General features: G+C 50.5%; 1 protein-coding gene across 5 annotated transcripts in view; it reads left to right on the forward strand.

Moving 5' to 3' along the window:
- Positions 1-16,096, forward strand: part of CAMKK2 (calcium/calmodulin dependent protein kinase kinase 2) — a 48,334-nt gene that overhangs the window by 27,841 nt on the left and 4,397 nt on the right. For 2 of the 5 annotated variants that reach the window (XM_045458761.1, XM_045458764.1), the window contains exons 8-16: positions 3,188-3,209; positions 3,359-3,447; positions 4,640-4,839; positions 5,388-5,441; positions 7,534-7,607; positions 7,703-7,790; positions 8,937-9,065; positions 13,942-14,042; positions 14,518-14,560. In XM_045458761.1, coding sequence (XP_045314717.1) covers positions 3,188-3,209; positions 3,359-3,447; positions 4,640-4,839; positions 5,388-5,441; positions 7,534-7,607; positions 7,703-7,790; positions 8,937-9,065; positions 13,942-14,042; positions 14,518-14,560 — 800 coding nt within the window. The remainder of the gene's footprint in view (positions 1-3,187; positions 3,210-3,358; positions 3,448-4,639; positions 4,840-5,387; positions 5,442-7,533; positions 7,608-7,702; positions 7,791-8,936; positions 9,066-13,941; positions 14,043-14,517; positions 14,561-16,096) is intronic. The other 3 variants (XM_045458763.1, XM_045458762.1, XM_045458765.1) reach the window with 3 other exon arrangements.

The following is a 16,096-nucleotide window of genomic DNA, read 5'->3' on the forward strand; positions in this document are numbered from 1 at the left end:
AAAAAAGTAAACCTGAGCAGGGTCAGGGGAACCAGGAGTTCCAGTTTGGGGGACTGGGAAATAGGGTGGCTCCTTGAGATGCTTCACCAGGGTGACATTTGTGCAGGACAGTGGGGAACAGATGGCAGAGGACATTTTATACCATTGTAAGACTTTGTCTTTTGCTGTGAGCAAGAAGGCAGCCATTGGAGGGTTTTGAGCAGAGTTGAATGAGTATAAAAAGAACCTGACCCAAGCTTGAAAGAGGAGTTTCCTAAGCCATTCGAATCAGGCAACTTCATCGACAGAGTTTTTCTCTTTTTGAGGCAGCAGTGTAGAAAGGAGCTAGCCTGACTTTGGGTATGTGATTCTAGTGAAAGTCCTGACATGGTTAGTTTTTAGTTTCCAGGCACAGACGTGTGTCGAGGATAGACAGGGTAGCACATGAGACTGGGTAGCAGGTATCAGCAAGGGTCCTACAGCTGCAGGCCTGACCCCCAGATAGTGTGGTCAGTATTTCTAGAGGCTAAAAACTCCCCACCCATTGTTCAGCCGTAGAAGGGGGTTAAACTATTAGTGACTGAAAATAGACCTGTTTCAACATGCTGGCTTCTTCCAGGCCAACTAAATTATGGTGCTTGGGAATAAGCACAGAAATTCATGAAGCAGCTCTTGAAAGTCAAGTCTTCCATAATGAAGGTGGGATAGGCCGGAGCTGAGGGGACCAGAGCTCCTGTCTGTGGACACCTTACCTTCAGTGCCATTGCTTTTGTTTCTAACCACAGCCTGAAGCCATGGCAGATCTGCCCCAGCTCAGGTTTGCCCAACACTGGTTGATGAGCCTGAAGACAGGAAAGGGCCTTAGGGAGTTAAGTTCCTTTCTGGTCAGAACCTTTAAGCTTCCTTTTTATTTTATTTTATTAAAAAGTTTTTTTTGTTTAATGTTTATTTTTGAGAGAGAGAGACAGAACACGAGCAGGGGAGGGGCAGAGAGAGAGAGACACACACACAGAATCCCAAGCAGGCTCCAGGCTCTGAGCTGTCAGCACAGAGCCCAACACGGGGCTCAAACTCATGAACCATGAGATCATGACCTGAGCCAAAGTCAGACACTTAACCAACTGAGCCACCCAGGTGCCCCATTTATTTATTTATTTTTTTATTTTTAAGTAGGCTCTACACCCAGCATGGAACCCAGCATGGGTCTTGAACTCATAACCCTGAGATCAAGATCTGAGCTGAGATCAAGAGTCAGATGCTTAACTGACTGAGCCACCCAGGCGCCCCTAAGCTTTATTTTTTTATCTGAGGAGCTGGCTCTTTTCCCTCAACCACCTTAGCCCTTGGAGATCTTTGAAACAACCTTTTGGTTTCTTCTGTAAGAAACTCCAATGTGGGTAGATGATTTCAGAACAACAGACAGCTCCAGAGTCCTTTTCCACTTGAGTTTGAAATTCACTGTGTGAATTTTTCACTTCTTAAAGGACAGCTTCATGGTCCCAGTTATGTTTGTTCAAGCAGGACAAAATTAAAATAACTATGAGACATGACCTAGTAACTCTGCTCTTAGGTATTTACACCCCAAAGAACTGAAAACAGATATCCACCCAAGTACTTGCACATGAATGTTATAGCAGCACTATTCACAATAGCCCAAATGTGGAAACAACCCAAATGTTTGTTAGCTGATGACTGGATACACAAAATGTTGCATATCCACGGTGGAATATTAGTCAGCCATAAAAAGGAAGTACTGACACGTGATACAGTGTGGATGAACATTAAGTAAAAAAGCCAGTCACAAAAGGTCACTTAGCGTATGATTCCATATATGTGAAATTTCCAGAAAAGGCAAATCCGTAGAACAGAAATCTGGTTAGTGGTTGTGGGGGAGGGGGTTGGGAGGAGGGGAATGGCTGCTGATGGGCACAGGGTTTCTTTTTGAGGGGGTGAAAATTTTCTGGAACTAGGTAGAGGCAGTAGTTGCACAACACCGTGAACACTAAATGCCACTGAATTGTAAACTTTAAAATAGTTAATTTTATGTTTTGGAAATTTCACCTCTATTTAAAAAAAAATTTTTTTTTAATGTTTTTATTTATTATTGAGAGAGAGACAGAGCATGAGCGGGGGAGGAGCAGAGAGAGAGGGAGACACAGAATTTGAAGCAGGCTCCAGGCTCTAAGCTGTCAGCACAGAGCCCGACGCGGGGCTCAAACTCCTGAACTGTGAGATCGTGACCCGAGCCGAAGTCGGACGCTTAACCGACTGAGTCACCCAGGCGCCCCTCACCTCTGTTTTTAAAAATGTAAAAAACAAAACAAAAAGCCCCAACAACAACTTGTGCATTCCCTGAACACAGCTTAGCTACCTTGGTGGTTTGGAGCGGGGATCCCACACACATACAGGACTGGGAAGAAGTTCACACAGTGGTAGTCGTCTGTACATTGTGTGTGAATGGGAGCCAAGCAGGGACCTGTTTAAGAGGAAGGGGATGGGCCCTTGAAGGGTGAGGAAATCTCCACCCCCACCTCTTGCTCCAAGTCTTGTTTTGGATCGAGAGTCACGGGGATGAGTCTGATGGTGCCAAGTGTGGGGTGTCGAGGAGCTGGAAGAATCTACAAGCATTGTTGGTCTGTAGCCTGACACAGCCTGGCGGTGTGGAGGAGGTGGGAGTTTCTTGAAGCAAACATGTTCTTGTTTCTTGAACCCAAACTTTCCAGGGGTTCTGAAGACCCCTAGGGCTACTTCTTTGTGTCTAAGTAAAGAGAAATTGGGTTGTGTCCCCTTAGACCTGTTCTTTGGCATAAGGTGTCTCGGGACCTGACTTAAGAGGACATAGTTTAGTATCACTTGTATCCCTGGAATCTCCAAGGTGTGAGTGGAGAGAAGAAAGGAGCCCGTGAGCCATCCCCACCTGTGTCCCATCTGCCTGCTTTGTTTTCCCCTGGCTGTAAGGTCCTTGGCTGTTTTGAGGGTGAAAAGTACAGCCAGACCGGGGGTCCCAGGGAAATCAGAAATCTCTGACCCCTAGTCTCCTAAGTAAGACCTTGACCAGTTTGGGCTGAGTGGACTGTTCCTTTCCCAGCCCCAATATTCATTTCTGTGTTTCTTGGTGTTTTTATGGGCATTTGGGAGGTAGAGGAGGAAGAGGAAGGTGGATTTCCAATTTCCCAATGTAACAGTTTACCCTTTCTCTTCCCTACAGTGTTTGAGCTGGTCAACCAAGGGTGAGTGTCCCCCCTCCTGGTGGGTATGACGCCTGAAACTTCTCGAGCTGCAGGAGCTTCTTGAGTGAGGTGGTGCTTGGTTCTGCTGGTGAAAGAGGGCGAAGGCCAGTGTGTCTGGTTTGCTTCTCACGCATGTGTTGACCTTTCAGGCCTGTGATGGAAGTGCCCACCCTTAAACCACTCTCTGAGGACCAGGCCCGTTTCTACTTCCAGGACCTGATCAAAGGCATAGAGTACCGTAAGCGGGGGCCTGTGGGAGGATTCTCAGTCAGGGGTGGTTAGCATCCCAGCTAGTGGATGGCAAGTGAGAAAGTGGAATTTCCCTCCTGGAGTGCAGGCAGATGGGTGGGAAACAGAATTGTCTGAGATGCAGTCGTGGACAGCTGCGGAAAGCCGTGCCCTTGATGAGCAGAAACCCTTCTTTCTGCCACAAAAATTAAGAGCAATAGCGATAGTGGCCATTTTCCCTGGCACTTTCTGTGTGTACCAGGCACTGTTAGGGGCTCTATTCGCATTGTCCCTTATTCCCAGCGGCCCTGGGATAGGGATCCTGTTAAACCTCCTGGAACCTAAGTTTTCTCATCTGTAAAATGGGAATAAAGTATCTCTCACCAGGTTGAAATCAGCCAGTACATATTAGTAGTTCAGATTGGCAGGTGTCCTTTCTGCTTCTGGTTGTTAAACATTTTGTCCTTTAACCTGGCCTATCACGTAGTATTGTCATGAGATTTAAATGGGGTCCGTGAGAAGCACTTAACATGGGGCTAGGCCCCAGACTGGGCACTCAACAAATGGAGCTGCTGGCCCTATTACTTAACTGACTGAGCCACCCAGGTGCCGCCCTGCTGGCCCTATTACTGATACCATCATCATCATCACCACTACCACCAAAGAAATGCAGTTGAGTCTTCCAGACTGTAGGATTGTTCTCTCCTATGGGTTGACATCCAGGCAGGAACAAGTTAAGCAAGTCCCCAATCCTATTTTGTGGCCCACACTTCCATTGGATCGGCTCCAGTCATTGTTGGTGTGGTGAGCTGGTTGAGTGTTGGCATTAGTAGGTGAAAATATGTTTGACTGTCACAAGTCTTGAGACTTCTAGCTGGAAGCCAGCCAGACTCAGCAGAAACTCTCCATGCACCGTCGGCACCCACAACTTAGACTAGCAGGCAGTTACTAATTATTATTGGCAGTCAGTGTTCCACTACGTCTTTCTGAAGATGGGAGAACTTCCTTAAAGACACTCTTTCTCCCTTATCTTTTAAAGCTGTGGGTATCCAGCAGGTTTGGGAGGGGGAGGCTGGGAGAGGCCTGGGGCTGTGAGAGAGCAGAGGAGTCCATATCTGTGTTTCTGGATTCCGTGGGCCACATAGAGCTCCTCACATGGTGTTCCTGCCTCCTCTCCCGTCTGGTGTCTGCCCTATCCCCAGTACACTACCAGAAGATCATCCACCGGGACATCAAACCTTCCAACCTGCTGGTGGGAGAAGATGGCCACATCAAGATTGCCGACTTCGGCGTGAGCAACGAGTTCAAGGGCAGTGATGCGCTTCTCTCTAACACCGTGGGCACACCTGCCTTCATGGCACCTGAGTCGCTCTCAGAGACCCGGAAGATCTTCTCTGGGAAGGTAGGTGTGGACCTGCCTGAGATGCGGAGCTCTGTCGATTTAAGGGGCAAAAATCCAACTCACACTGGCTTAAACTGAATCCACTGGATCATGTAGATGAAGAGTGGCATCCGGCTTGGCTAGATACAGGGATTCAGTCAGAAATCCATCTCTCCATCTCTCAACTGTTTTCTTGAACTGGTTTTCTGCCCAGGTAGGTGGGTCACCTACAGCTCCGGGCTACTTTCTATCAGCTTACCAACCTCAGAGAAAAGAGCATTCTTCTTTCTGAAGAGCCCTAGCAAAAATCTTGGGGTTGGCTCTGATTGGCTCAGCCTGGGGTCATGTGCCCATCTTTGAACCAATCACTGTGGCTGGGGGAAGTGGTGTTTTTATTGGCCAGGCTTGAGTGGGGTGGGATCAATCTCACCTTAACTCCCTGGATCAGGAGTCAAGAAGGGGTGATTCCTTAGAGGAAGGCAAGAAGCTTTGATTCTTGGGGGGGCAGAAGCATTAGACACCCCTCACTGCTCCCTGTTCCCTTACACGAAGCTCTCTTTTTCTTACAGGCTTTGGATGTTTGGGCCATGGGTGTGACGCTGTACTGCTTTGTGTTTGGCCAGGTAACAGGGTGGGGTGTCCTGTGTCCTGAGTGTTGCTAGGCGGCCCCCTGGTTAATAGTTACCCTTGCAGGGAGACTGCTTATTCATTGAGTTGTATCATTCCATTTCCACAGTTGGACCTGAATATGGAAAGGATGGCTTTCCAAATGTACCTGCCTGTATGTAGTAGTCATATCTGTGAAGAATGATCTGTTAAAATAGAAGGATTAGCATGAGGTTCCAGAGGTGGTAAATAGTTGATGAAGTTAGGGCAAGAACCACAAATGCGCTACCTCTCTTCCCACTCCTGAATGAGAGACCCATATCACAAATCAATAGCTGCCCTCTTTCTTCCTGAGCTTAGGACTGCTTTGATGTGCTTCTCAGCAGTGTTCCCAGAAGTTGTTGTTTGGAGGGATAGAATTGGAATGGAAGTGAAAATCCATTTGTCATTATTGATTTAGGGAGTTCTGTCTTGTCTCTCTGTTGTTTTATATTATTGATTTTTAGGAACTTCAGTTTTTAACTCTGAAGTTCAGATTAATTATGTGAGCAATAAAAACGTGGACTTTTCCTGTCCATGAACTTGTGGCTTTGTTGAGGAAAGCTTAAGAAACTGGTCTCATGGTTTATAATATCTTCCCTACCAGTGTTTGCTCAGATAATTTTTAATCATATAGCAAAGTTGAAATAACTGTGGTAAACACCCACACAGCCACACCTGCATTCTACCATAAACAATCCACGCTGCTTGCTTTATCACATGTCTGTCCTTCTTCAACCTTATTTTTTTTTTATGCATTTTAGAGTAAGTTGCTAAGATCTCTACACTTCCTCCATATGCTTCAGGTTGCAGTCATCAGCCAGAGCTCATAAGTTTTTTGTGGTTCTCACCTGCCCATCCCCCCCCCCCCCCCCCCCGGTTTGGGGTAAAGTCTACATATAATGAAGTGTACAGATCTTAAGTGGTTAATGATGAGTCTGTCAGATGGATATACCTGTGCAATCCAAACTCTGATCTCAAGTAACTGCTCTTAATGAAATAATTTTCCTTGGACAGGAGTGGACCAGGTCCCATTCTGTGACCTTTTCCAACCTTCTGAGCATCCCACATAAAGGCTTCTTTTTCCAGCACGATACCTGAGCTCCTCCTCCTGGGTCAGGTCCTCCACTGAGTGAGAGCATTGATTGTCACCTGGGAGGTGGTGCATGAACAGGCTTCAATAGTCAGCCCAATCTAGACTAAATCCCAGCTCTGCACTGCTTAAGACATGCCACCTCTGTGAGCTTCTGTTTTTCTCTTCTGTAAAATGAGAAGAGTATTTATTATTTCTTAAGGCTCTGAGAGCATCATCAGAAATAATTTAAGCATTCATTAACTCAACAGGTGTTTATCAAAACGCTACTTTGCACCAGGGATGTTCCTGGGCCCTGGAGAATAAGCAGGAAGCAAGACAGATGAAAATCCCTGCCCTCTTGGAGTTGATGTTCCCAGTGCAAGAATTAAACAATAAGCAAATACAAATGTAATATAACGTCAGGCATAGGTGCTCTGATGAGAAATCACATGGCATTGAGGGGAATGGTCTGCTTTAGATAGGAGCTCGGGAAGGCCTCCCTGAGAAGGTGAGCTTTGATCAGAATGATGGGAGAAAATGAGCCATGTAGTTGTTGGAGGGAAGAACATTTCAGGCAGAGGGGCAGCCAATGAAGTATTGGTTCTGAGAAACGTCAGTACAGAGCCTGGGCCAGGTTAAGCCCTCACCAGTCACTGCTGTTGCTGCTACATCTTATGTATTGTTCTTAGTATTTATTGTTTCCCGGGCAGGTGGGTGGGGAGGAGTATTTGCTTCTGTATGAGTAGGTAAAGTAAAGCACAGCTACAGAGGAAAGTCACAGTGTGATTGGAAAGGGCTCTAGCCCTTCTGGAAGGCCATTCCTGGTTCTTCTAGAACTTGGGGGCATGGGAAATGCTTCCTCACTAGACTGGGCTACTACAGGGACATTTATTTCTCTGCTGTAACCCATGTGGAGTGACGCCAGCACGTGGCAGCCCTTGCAGACTGATGTGCCAGCCAGTGACGGCTACTCTGTCCCTGACTTCTCTTCATAGTGCCCGTTCATGGACGAGCGGATCATGTGTTTACACAGTAAGATCAAGAGTCAGGCCCTGGAGTTTCCAGATCAGTGAGTATTGCCTGTCTGTCCCAAGTCATCTTCCTCACCAAGCCCTTGGTGGTCCTGTGTATGTTTTCCACCCTTGATGTGTCTTCCACCCCCAGGCCTGACATAGCTGAGGACTTGAAGGACCTGATAACCCGCATGTTGGACAAGAACCCAGAATCAAGGATTGTGGTGCCAGAAATCAAGGTACCTGGGGGCCACCCCTCTGCCATGGGATGTGCACCAGGGGTCTGGCCTATGTCCTCTGCTTGGAATTGTTTGGCTCAACCCTGCCTCGGCCAGGCCCCACGCCCCTCCATCCACAGTGCTGCGCCCTCTTGGCACCACTGCCCTCCCATGCCCTCAGTGTCTGGGCCGCTAGGTGCTGGTGGTGGCGGGGTGTGGGGAGGAGGGTTTGTACTCATGTTCACTGTGATTGTGGAATTGGGATCTGCTGTCAGTGGGGCAGCCAGTGCTCACTCCGATTGGCTTGGGCTGATGGCATCCACCCTCCAGACTGGGGCCTCTGTGTGCTCCACACCCTGGCTGCTGAAGTCCTGGGCCCTTTCCTTGACCCTCCCCATCCCTTTGAAGAATCTCAGTGAGGGTGGAAGGAAATTAGTGAGCAATCTGACACCCCCAGAACCTGCTGAATTCCATTTTTTGCAGAAAGCACTGTCAGGAGAGACCCCTGTGCACCCACTACACCCTGGCCAATGCCATATACATGCACACATCTGACTCTTTAAGAAATCTAGAGGTTTCCTTCAGGAACTCCTAGGCATCTAGCTAACTAGCATTTGAGGAGAGGGAGGCCAAATGGTTACAGATAAGGGCTTGGACCCCAAGGGTGGGTAGTGGGATGGGAAAGACCCCTGCCTGGGTCCTTTCCTGACTGTGTCCTTCTAAGTGGTCTCACTGTGCCTCCCCAAGCCTCTCTTTCCCCTTCTGTGAAATGGGGAGGATCTGCCTGCTCTGAACAGAGCCTTCCGGGCATGAAGGAGAGTTGCTGAGGGGTGATGGGTGCTCCTTGGGCACCATGAAAGGCAGATGCTGAATCTGATCACTTCTGTCAAGACCTGGGCCAGCTGGAGAATGCAGTCTGGCGCATACCCCGGCCTGGTGGCTCCTTCCCATTCTCTGTCTCTCTGTCTTTTCCACGTTTCCTCGCATTTCACTCACCCCCCACCCTCTGCCTGGCTTGCCAGCTCTCTTGCATGCCTGACCTCAGGCCACCACCTCTGCCCTCCCGCATTTCCTCCCTGGCTCTGCTCGCTGGCAGGGCCTTGGTTTTGCTCTCCGGCCTCTGCGAGCTGGCCGCCTGCCCCTCACCCCTCCTGTCATTCGTTGAAGCTGCACCCCTGGGTCACGAGGCACGGGGCGGAGCCGTTGCCATCGGAGGACGAGAACTGCACGCTGGTCGAGGTGACCGAAGAGGAGGTCGAGAATTCGGTCAAACACATTCCCAGCCTGGCGACCGTGGTAAGGCGGGACGGACCACTGACCGAGCACAGGGACAGCCTGAGGCAGGCCGGCGAGGACAGGCCGGGACACAAGCGGGCATCTGAGAAGCAGATATTGGGCCTGAGAGTCAGGGGATGGCCGGGTCTGTCCCTCACCCACAGCCACCAGCCTCTCGGCCTTGGGCACACACACATCAGACCAGGAGGCCCCTGCATCTTGTAGCTTTAGTTCTGTCTCCAGACAGGTCCTGTGTTACTATGCAGAGCGGTAGCTCCTCTCCACAGATCCTACTGTCCCTTCTGGAATTCCTGCTCTCAGAGCATGTCAGGTGGAGCAGGAGGAGGACCAGGGCAGGTGCCAGGGGTGGGAGTTAAAGCTGAGGTCTCCAAGGTGGGATTCGTATCTGCTGGCTCTTCAGGCTCCAGAGTGGACGGCTGAGCTAATCTCACATCTGCTGTGTGGGCAGCTACCAGGGCTAGGGGCATGGGCTCCCAATTCATGTGCTTAGGAGCTCCTGGGCCCCTTCTATGGCCTGACATTTGGGTTCTGACCCAGGAAAAACGAGCCAGAATGTGGAATCCTCAGGCTTAACCTTGGAGACTCTGGGAATCGCCCACTTGCCAATCCCCTCCCTGCCTAGGGGGGCATCTGGCTCCAGGAGGGAGACCAGTATCCTCAAGGTCCTGGGGTCAGGGCTGCTGTCCCAGGGGCAGAATCCACCCCACTATGGCCACCTTGAAAGCCCTGGGGTGTGTCTGGCCAACGTTGGCCCCAGCAGGCAGGCAGGGCCCTGGGCTCTGGCCGGGGACTGCTGAGACTTTCTACAAAGACACAGTGTCTGGCCTCAAGTAAATGCCCCTCTAGGAGTCCAAATGCTGGCTCCTTCTCTCCCAGCTTTGCACTTCTCCCTCCTGCTTCCCCACACACTTTCTCTCTCCTTCTTCCAAAACTTGAGCCACTGGGGTGGGGCATCCATTCACATCTTCCTCCTCCTCCCTGACCTGGGACCTCTGCATGATCTTCACTGTTAAAACTCACCCACACTCACTCTTTCTCATCCACCCACTGTACCCATGTCCTGTGCCCACAGCTGGGGAGGCAGCTGGCGTCCGATCCAGGTGCCCACCATGGGTTATTTCTGTTCCAGGCCCGAGATGTTCTTGGGAGAAGATGTCGGACCCTAGGGGTCTGGGAGCAGGGGGTACAGTGATGAGTAAAACCAACATGGTGCATCCTCTGTCCTAGAGAGACAGATGCTGGGCAAACAGCCAATAGATAAATGTATAATGTAACAGGGAGGCTGCAATGTGTACCCCTAAGGGGCACTGTGTAGCCCTAAGAGGGGGATGTGGCCAGTGTGATGGGTTGGAAAAGGGCCTCCTGGAAGAAGCAGGTGTGCACTGAGAAGATGACAGAGTGTTAACTGGGCCATGGTACTATTGGGCCGACGGTGTTCCTGGCAGAGGGAAGAGCAAACGTGGTGATCCTCTGGTGGGAGGAAGCCAGGCCCACAAGAAGCTTTAGAAAGCCAGGCAGGACGAGGAAGGTGGGGGGACAGTGACATGAGTCTGGGCAGCACGTGGGGCCAGCCCACACAAGACCTGAGGCCACAGCCAAGACTTAAATCTTAGTCCCAAGGGATGTGGGGAGCACGTGCAGGATTTGAGTCAGGGGAATAGGACCATCTGAGTTGGCCTTGGAAAGATCCCACTTGGAAAATGGACTGTAGGCACCAGGGAGGAAGTAGGGGCTAGTGTAGTCATCCGAGGGCGCGGGCTGGAGTGGGGAGGTCCAGGTCCCCTCCTGGCACCTGGTGTGTTCCAGGCACAGGGTTACAGAGATGAATGGGGTACAGCACTGGCCCTCATGGGGCTTCTGGCCTCGTAAGAAAGATGGAGTGGGAAAAATCACGTGGTGACAGGCCAGCGCAGAGAAGCAAGAGTGGCGGCTGCACAGAGGAGGAGCCCCTTCTGCTGGGTCCTGAGGGCTGGGAAGTTTGGCTGCTTTGACAAGGCCACAAGGAGGGGCGGGGTGGGTGGTCTTGCCAGGGGACCACCCCCGGCAAAGGCACAGAAGGAAGGGGCTGGTGTGTTCCAGAAGCCACAGAACACAGTCCCAAGGGAGGCACCATGAGTGTCTTGCCACAGGGCATAGCCTTCATTTTCTAAGTCTGTGTTTTCCTTTTCTTCTTTAACGACATAGAATTCATGTAACGTAAAATTAACCATTTTAAAGTGAACAATAAAGTAGCATTTATTATATTTTCAGTATTGGGCAACCATCACCTCTGGTTCTGAAACATTTGCATTTCCCCCACCAAAGAAATCCTGTACCTGTTAACAGTCACTCTGTTCTCCCCTCCTCCGGACCCCTGGCGACCCCCAGTTGGTTTTCTGTCTCTCTGGATATGCCTTTCCTGGGCATTTCGTGTCAGTGGAATCACACAGGATGTGGTCTTCTGTGTCTGGCTTCTTTTGCTCAGCATCATGTTTTTGAGGTTCATCCGGCTCGTAGCATGCCATTCCTTCTCATGGCTGAAGAATATGCTGTAGTATGAATAGGCCACATTTTGTTTATCCATTTTTCAGATGCCAAGTGTTTCCACCTTTTGGTAAATCGGTGGGTTTTTAAAAAATGCTTAGATTTCTTCTTAGCAGCACACACACAAAAACAGTTCAGCACATAAAACAGCTTGAAAAGGCACCATGTTCTGCTTGAGGGGGTGGGGGTTAGAGCCTTTCAGGGGGCTGAAGTCTTTTCCTTGAAAATTCCTTTGCAGGACACAGCAGCCAAAAGCATCACCAAAAATGACTAATTCGCTTCCTTTCTCCAGAACCTTCCTTGGCTCTCTAGCCAGCAGCAGTAGAAGTTCCAGAGTTGTATGGGTGAAAGATTTTAAGCCAGGGAGTGAGGGAATCTGATCTGGGTTTTGGAAAGGATGGGACAGATCAGTAGGGGTGACGCAGAAGACAGGGAGGCAGAGGAAGGGAGCTGAGCTGGGGCCGCGGGATGGGACGAGGGACGGTACCTTTTCCCAAGGGATCCTCTCCTCAGGCAGGTGTTTGCCAACCAGGCAGGGGACCCAGTCTGTGTTAGAGTGGACGAGGGGGCACACCAGCAAATTCCTGCTACTGGCAGTGAACAAGCCTGCCCTCAGCGCCTCTCAGACATGGATGGACCTTTGGCACCTCTCAGCTCCGTCGCCCTCCCGCCACACCACCCGGTGCCCTGGGGTGCTGCCTCAGCAACTTAGACCTGGTCGGGTGTTTCCTGTCCTGCACTAAAACGCAGCCCCCTGAGAAACTAGTACCCTGTGTGATGCCAGTGGGAATGTACAATGGTGTAACCGCTGTAGAAACCAGCCTGACAGTTCCTCAGAATGGGAACATGGTCCTAACATGATCCAAGAATTCCACACCTGCGTGTGTACTCGGGAGAAATGAAAGCATTTTGTGTGGAAAACATGTCCACACACAAAAATGTGTACCTGGATGTTCATAGCGTTATTCACAATAGCCAAAAAGTGGAAACAGCCCCCACATCCACCAGTGGATGAATGGATAAACAAATGTGGCCTATCTGTACAAAGGAATGTTCTTTGGCAGCGAAGAGGGATGAAGCACTGATTCAAGCTGCAACAGGGCGAACCTTGAAAGCATGATGCGCAGTGTGGTAAGCCAGACACACTGTGTGGTTGCATTTGTGTGAGATGTCCAGAATAGACCAGTCCACAGAGACAGGACTCAGATCCGTGGTTGCCAGGGCCTGGGGGGAGGGGAAATGGGGTGTGGGTACTGCTTTTTTTTCTTGGGGTGAAGGAAATGTTCTGAAGTTAGATAGTGGTGATGTGAATGTTCTAGAAACCATTGAACCGTATTATTTTTTTTAATGTTTATCTTAGAGACAGAGTGTGAGCAGGGGAGGGGCATAGAGCGAGGGAGACAATCCAAAGCAGGCTCCAGGCTCTGGCTGTCAGCACAGAGCCTTATGCAGGGCTCGAACTCACAAACTGAGATCCTGACCTGAGCCAATGTCGGACGCTTAGCTGACTGAGCCACCCAGGTGCCCCAACTTTATTATTATTTTTAATGTTTATTTATTTATCTTAGAGAATACAAGTGAGGGAGGGGCAGAGAGAAGGAGACACAGAATCTGATGCAGGCTCCAGGCTCTGAGCCGTCAGCTCAGAGCCCAAAGCGGGATTTGAACCCATGAACCATGAGATCATGACCTGAGCCAAAGTCAGACACTTAATGGCCTGAGCCACCCAGGCACCCCTTAAACTTTACACTTTAAAATGGTGAATTTCCTACTTTGTGAATTATATTTCAATTAAAATAAAAGTGCAGCCCTTGTTAATTTGACCTGGAAAACAATAGTTGGGTTTCTCGTTGGGGTGGTCATAGAGAGCTTGCACTGAAAGTAAGGGCCCAGATTTGAAGATGAGACAGGTTGATGGGCCAGGAGGGCATGTGCAGCGATGGCTCAGGTGAAACAAATGGTGCCAGATGCAGGGACACCTGGAAGAGGAGGGACAGTGCAGGCCAGCTCTTCTGGAGCACAGGGTCCCCCTGGGGCTCAGGTAGACCAAGACGAGATTAAGATAGGAGACTGTCAGAGCAAGGATTTTAGACCTTATCTTATTGACAGCCAGGGAGCCATAAATGGTTTTGGGTGCGGACTAGTCAGATTTGATGATGGCTTTGGCTTTTGTGTCCTGGGTGGGAGGGATGCTGCCCAGGGTGTTTCAAAGGCCAGTCACCAGCCACAAGCCCTGGGAGCTGTTGGGGCTGGGAGAGAAAGGAAGAGGGAGCTAGCACCTGGGGGGTGGCACAAGGGAGGCTGTTGCCTGGAGTCTCCCCCAGGTGGCCCAGCTTCCTCCTGTCTCCTTCAGATCCTGGTGAAGACCATGATACGGAAACGCTCCTTTGGGAACCCGTTTGAGGGCAGCCGGCGGGAGGAGCGCTCATTGTCAGCGCCTGGAAACCTGCTTACGTGAGTATCCACCCGCCTTCCTGTGGGGTGGGGAGCCGGAGGGCAGCCTTGCCCAGCCCCCTCTGCCTGGGCCCATCCCTGGAACGACTCAGACCAGACCTTCCAGGAAATCAGAGAAGCTGCTGGGTTTGGGTTTGCCCCACCCCAGGCTCAGCCCACCTCCTTTTGCTGAGTTATACCTTTCTCAGGGAGACTTGCATAACTGGGGGAACCTCTTGACAATCAGAAAGTGTTTTTGTGGCCCAGAAGCATGCATGCTTGATGGTGGGATTATCAGCCCTGTGGTGGACGAGCAAGCCCTCTCTCTCATGTGACCCAGTGTGTCACAGCAGAGATGCCCTGCTCAATATCTCCCTGGCAGCAGCTTTGTGAAGCTGGTGTTTGGGGTCTGAGTGTCTCTGGGGTGGGGGACAGGCATCTCATAGATCCCGTGTCCCTTCTCACTTCCCTTTTCCCTCCCCTCTGGCCATTCCAGCAAAAAACCAACCAGGGAGTGTGAGCCCCTGTCTGAGCCCAAGGTAATGCCTGCCTGCCTGCGCTGTAGCCTCTGCCGGAGCCTGGGGGCGGGGGCAGCTGCAGAGTGCGGGGCACCCCCACCCAGGCGGAGGCTCTTTCCAGCTTGGGCTGCTGTGCCCAGGCTCACCTTGGGCCTCGGGACCTAGGATAAAAACAAGGGTCATCCAGGGGCTTGGACCCGATGGCGGGTCGTGCATGTGGGCTGGGCTGCGGGTGCATGGCGCTCCACCCGGAATGCCTGTGAATTCACCCAGGTCTCATGACCCAGTCTGGTACCCACACATTCTCAGTGCACGTCAACGGCATTGAAGCTGCGTCGCAGGGTCCCATGGCTGCCCCTGCTCTGGGTCCATGTGGTCAGAGCTTAGATCAGGCATGCTGTGCTCTGGGGCTGTCCAGCATCTACCCTTTCTTCTCTGATGGGTTAGGACCTAGAAAATAAGCCCTCTTCCAGCCTGCTGCAAATCCTTGTGAGAGTCCTCTGTCCCTTGGGTGGATCTGAACCTTTTCCCTTTTGGCCACCCGTCTTCTAAACACGTAGCCTTGTCAGCATTACCCCACCTCCCAGGGCAGGTGAGAATTTTTGTCCCTGTGCACTGAGACGGTCCACACTCAGCACCCCTGCTGCCTCTCACCCTGCTAGTGCCTGTGGCAAGATAGAAATTCCAGTGTTCTTTCCTTTGAGTTCCACTCACTACCTCATTCTCAACTGGGAGCTCCAGGTCAATAACTGGAAAGCCATTTCTGTGTTTTAAGAGCAGCTTTATTGAGATATAATTCACATAGTACACATTTCACCCATTTAGAGTGTATGATTCAGTAGTTTTTAATATATTCACAGGGCTCTACAACCAACACCACAATCAATTTGAGAACATTTTCATGAGCCCCGGAAGAAACCCTGCACCCTTAGCTATCACCACTAGCTCCCCATTCCCAGCCAGTGCTAATCTACTCTCAGTTTCTATGGAGGTGCCTATTCTAGACATTTCACATCAATGGAATCGTACAGTATGTGACCTTTTGTGTCTGCCTTTTCTCGGCGTCATTTTTCAAGGTTCAGCAGGTGTCGGTGCTTCATTCCTTTTTATGGTCAAATTCTATTCCGTTGTATGGATAGGCCACGTTTTATACATCCCTTCATTAAGTGATGGACACTGTTTCCATTTTGGCTCTCAAAGTGAATGCTGCTATGACCATTCACATACAAGCAGCAGCCATTTGTGTTTGGTGAGATGGAATGACCTGTGTCACAGGAGTCAAGGGTTTATATAGGCATGCAGCGGACTGTTTATGCTCCGGGAAAGCGGCAGTTAGCAACCAGCCGGTTGTTGGCAGCCTGAGACTGCCTCCTCCCTGCTAGGTTGGTCCCCAGTTCTCTGCTGCCAGATGACAGGGTGGCCCTGTCTACTCCTTGACCTGCCATGGTGACAGAGGGGAAGCCTAATGAGCAGGCTTTTTTTTTTTTTTTTTAAGTAGGCTTCATGCATACGTGGGGCTTGAACTCACAACTTTGAGATCAGGAGTCGCATGCTCTA

Source organism: Leopardus geoffroyi, chromosome D3 (assembly GCF_018350155.1).
Source record: "Leopardus geoffroyi isolate Oge1 chromosome D3, O.geoffroyi_Oge1_pat1.0, whole genome shotgun sequence".
Taxonomy (NCBI): domain Eukaryota; kingdom Metazoa; phylum Chordata; class Mammalia; order Carnivora; family Felidae; genus Leopardus; species Leopardus geoffroyi.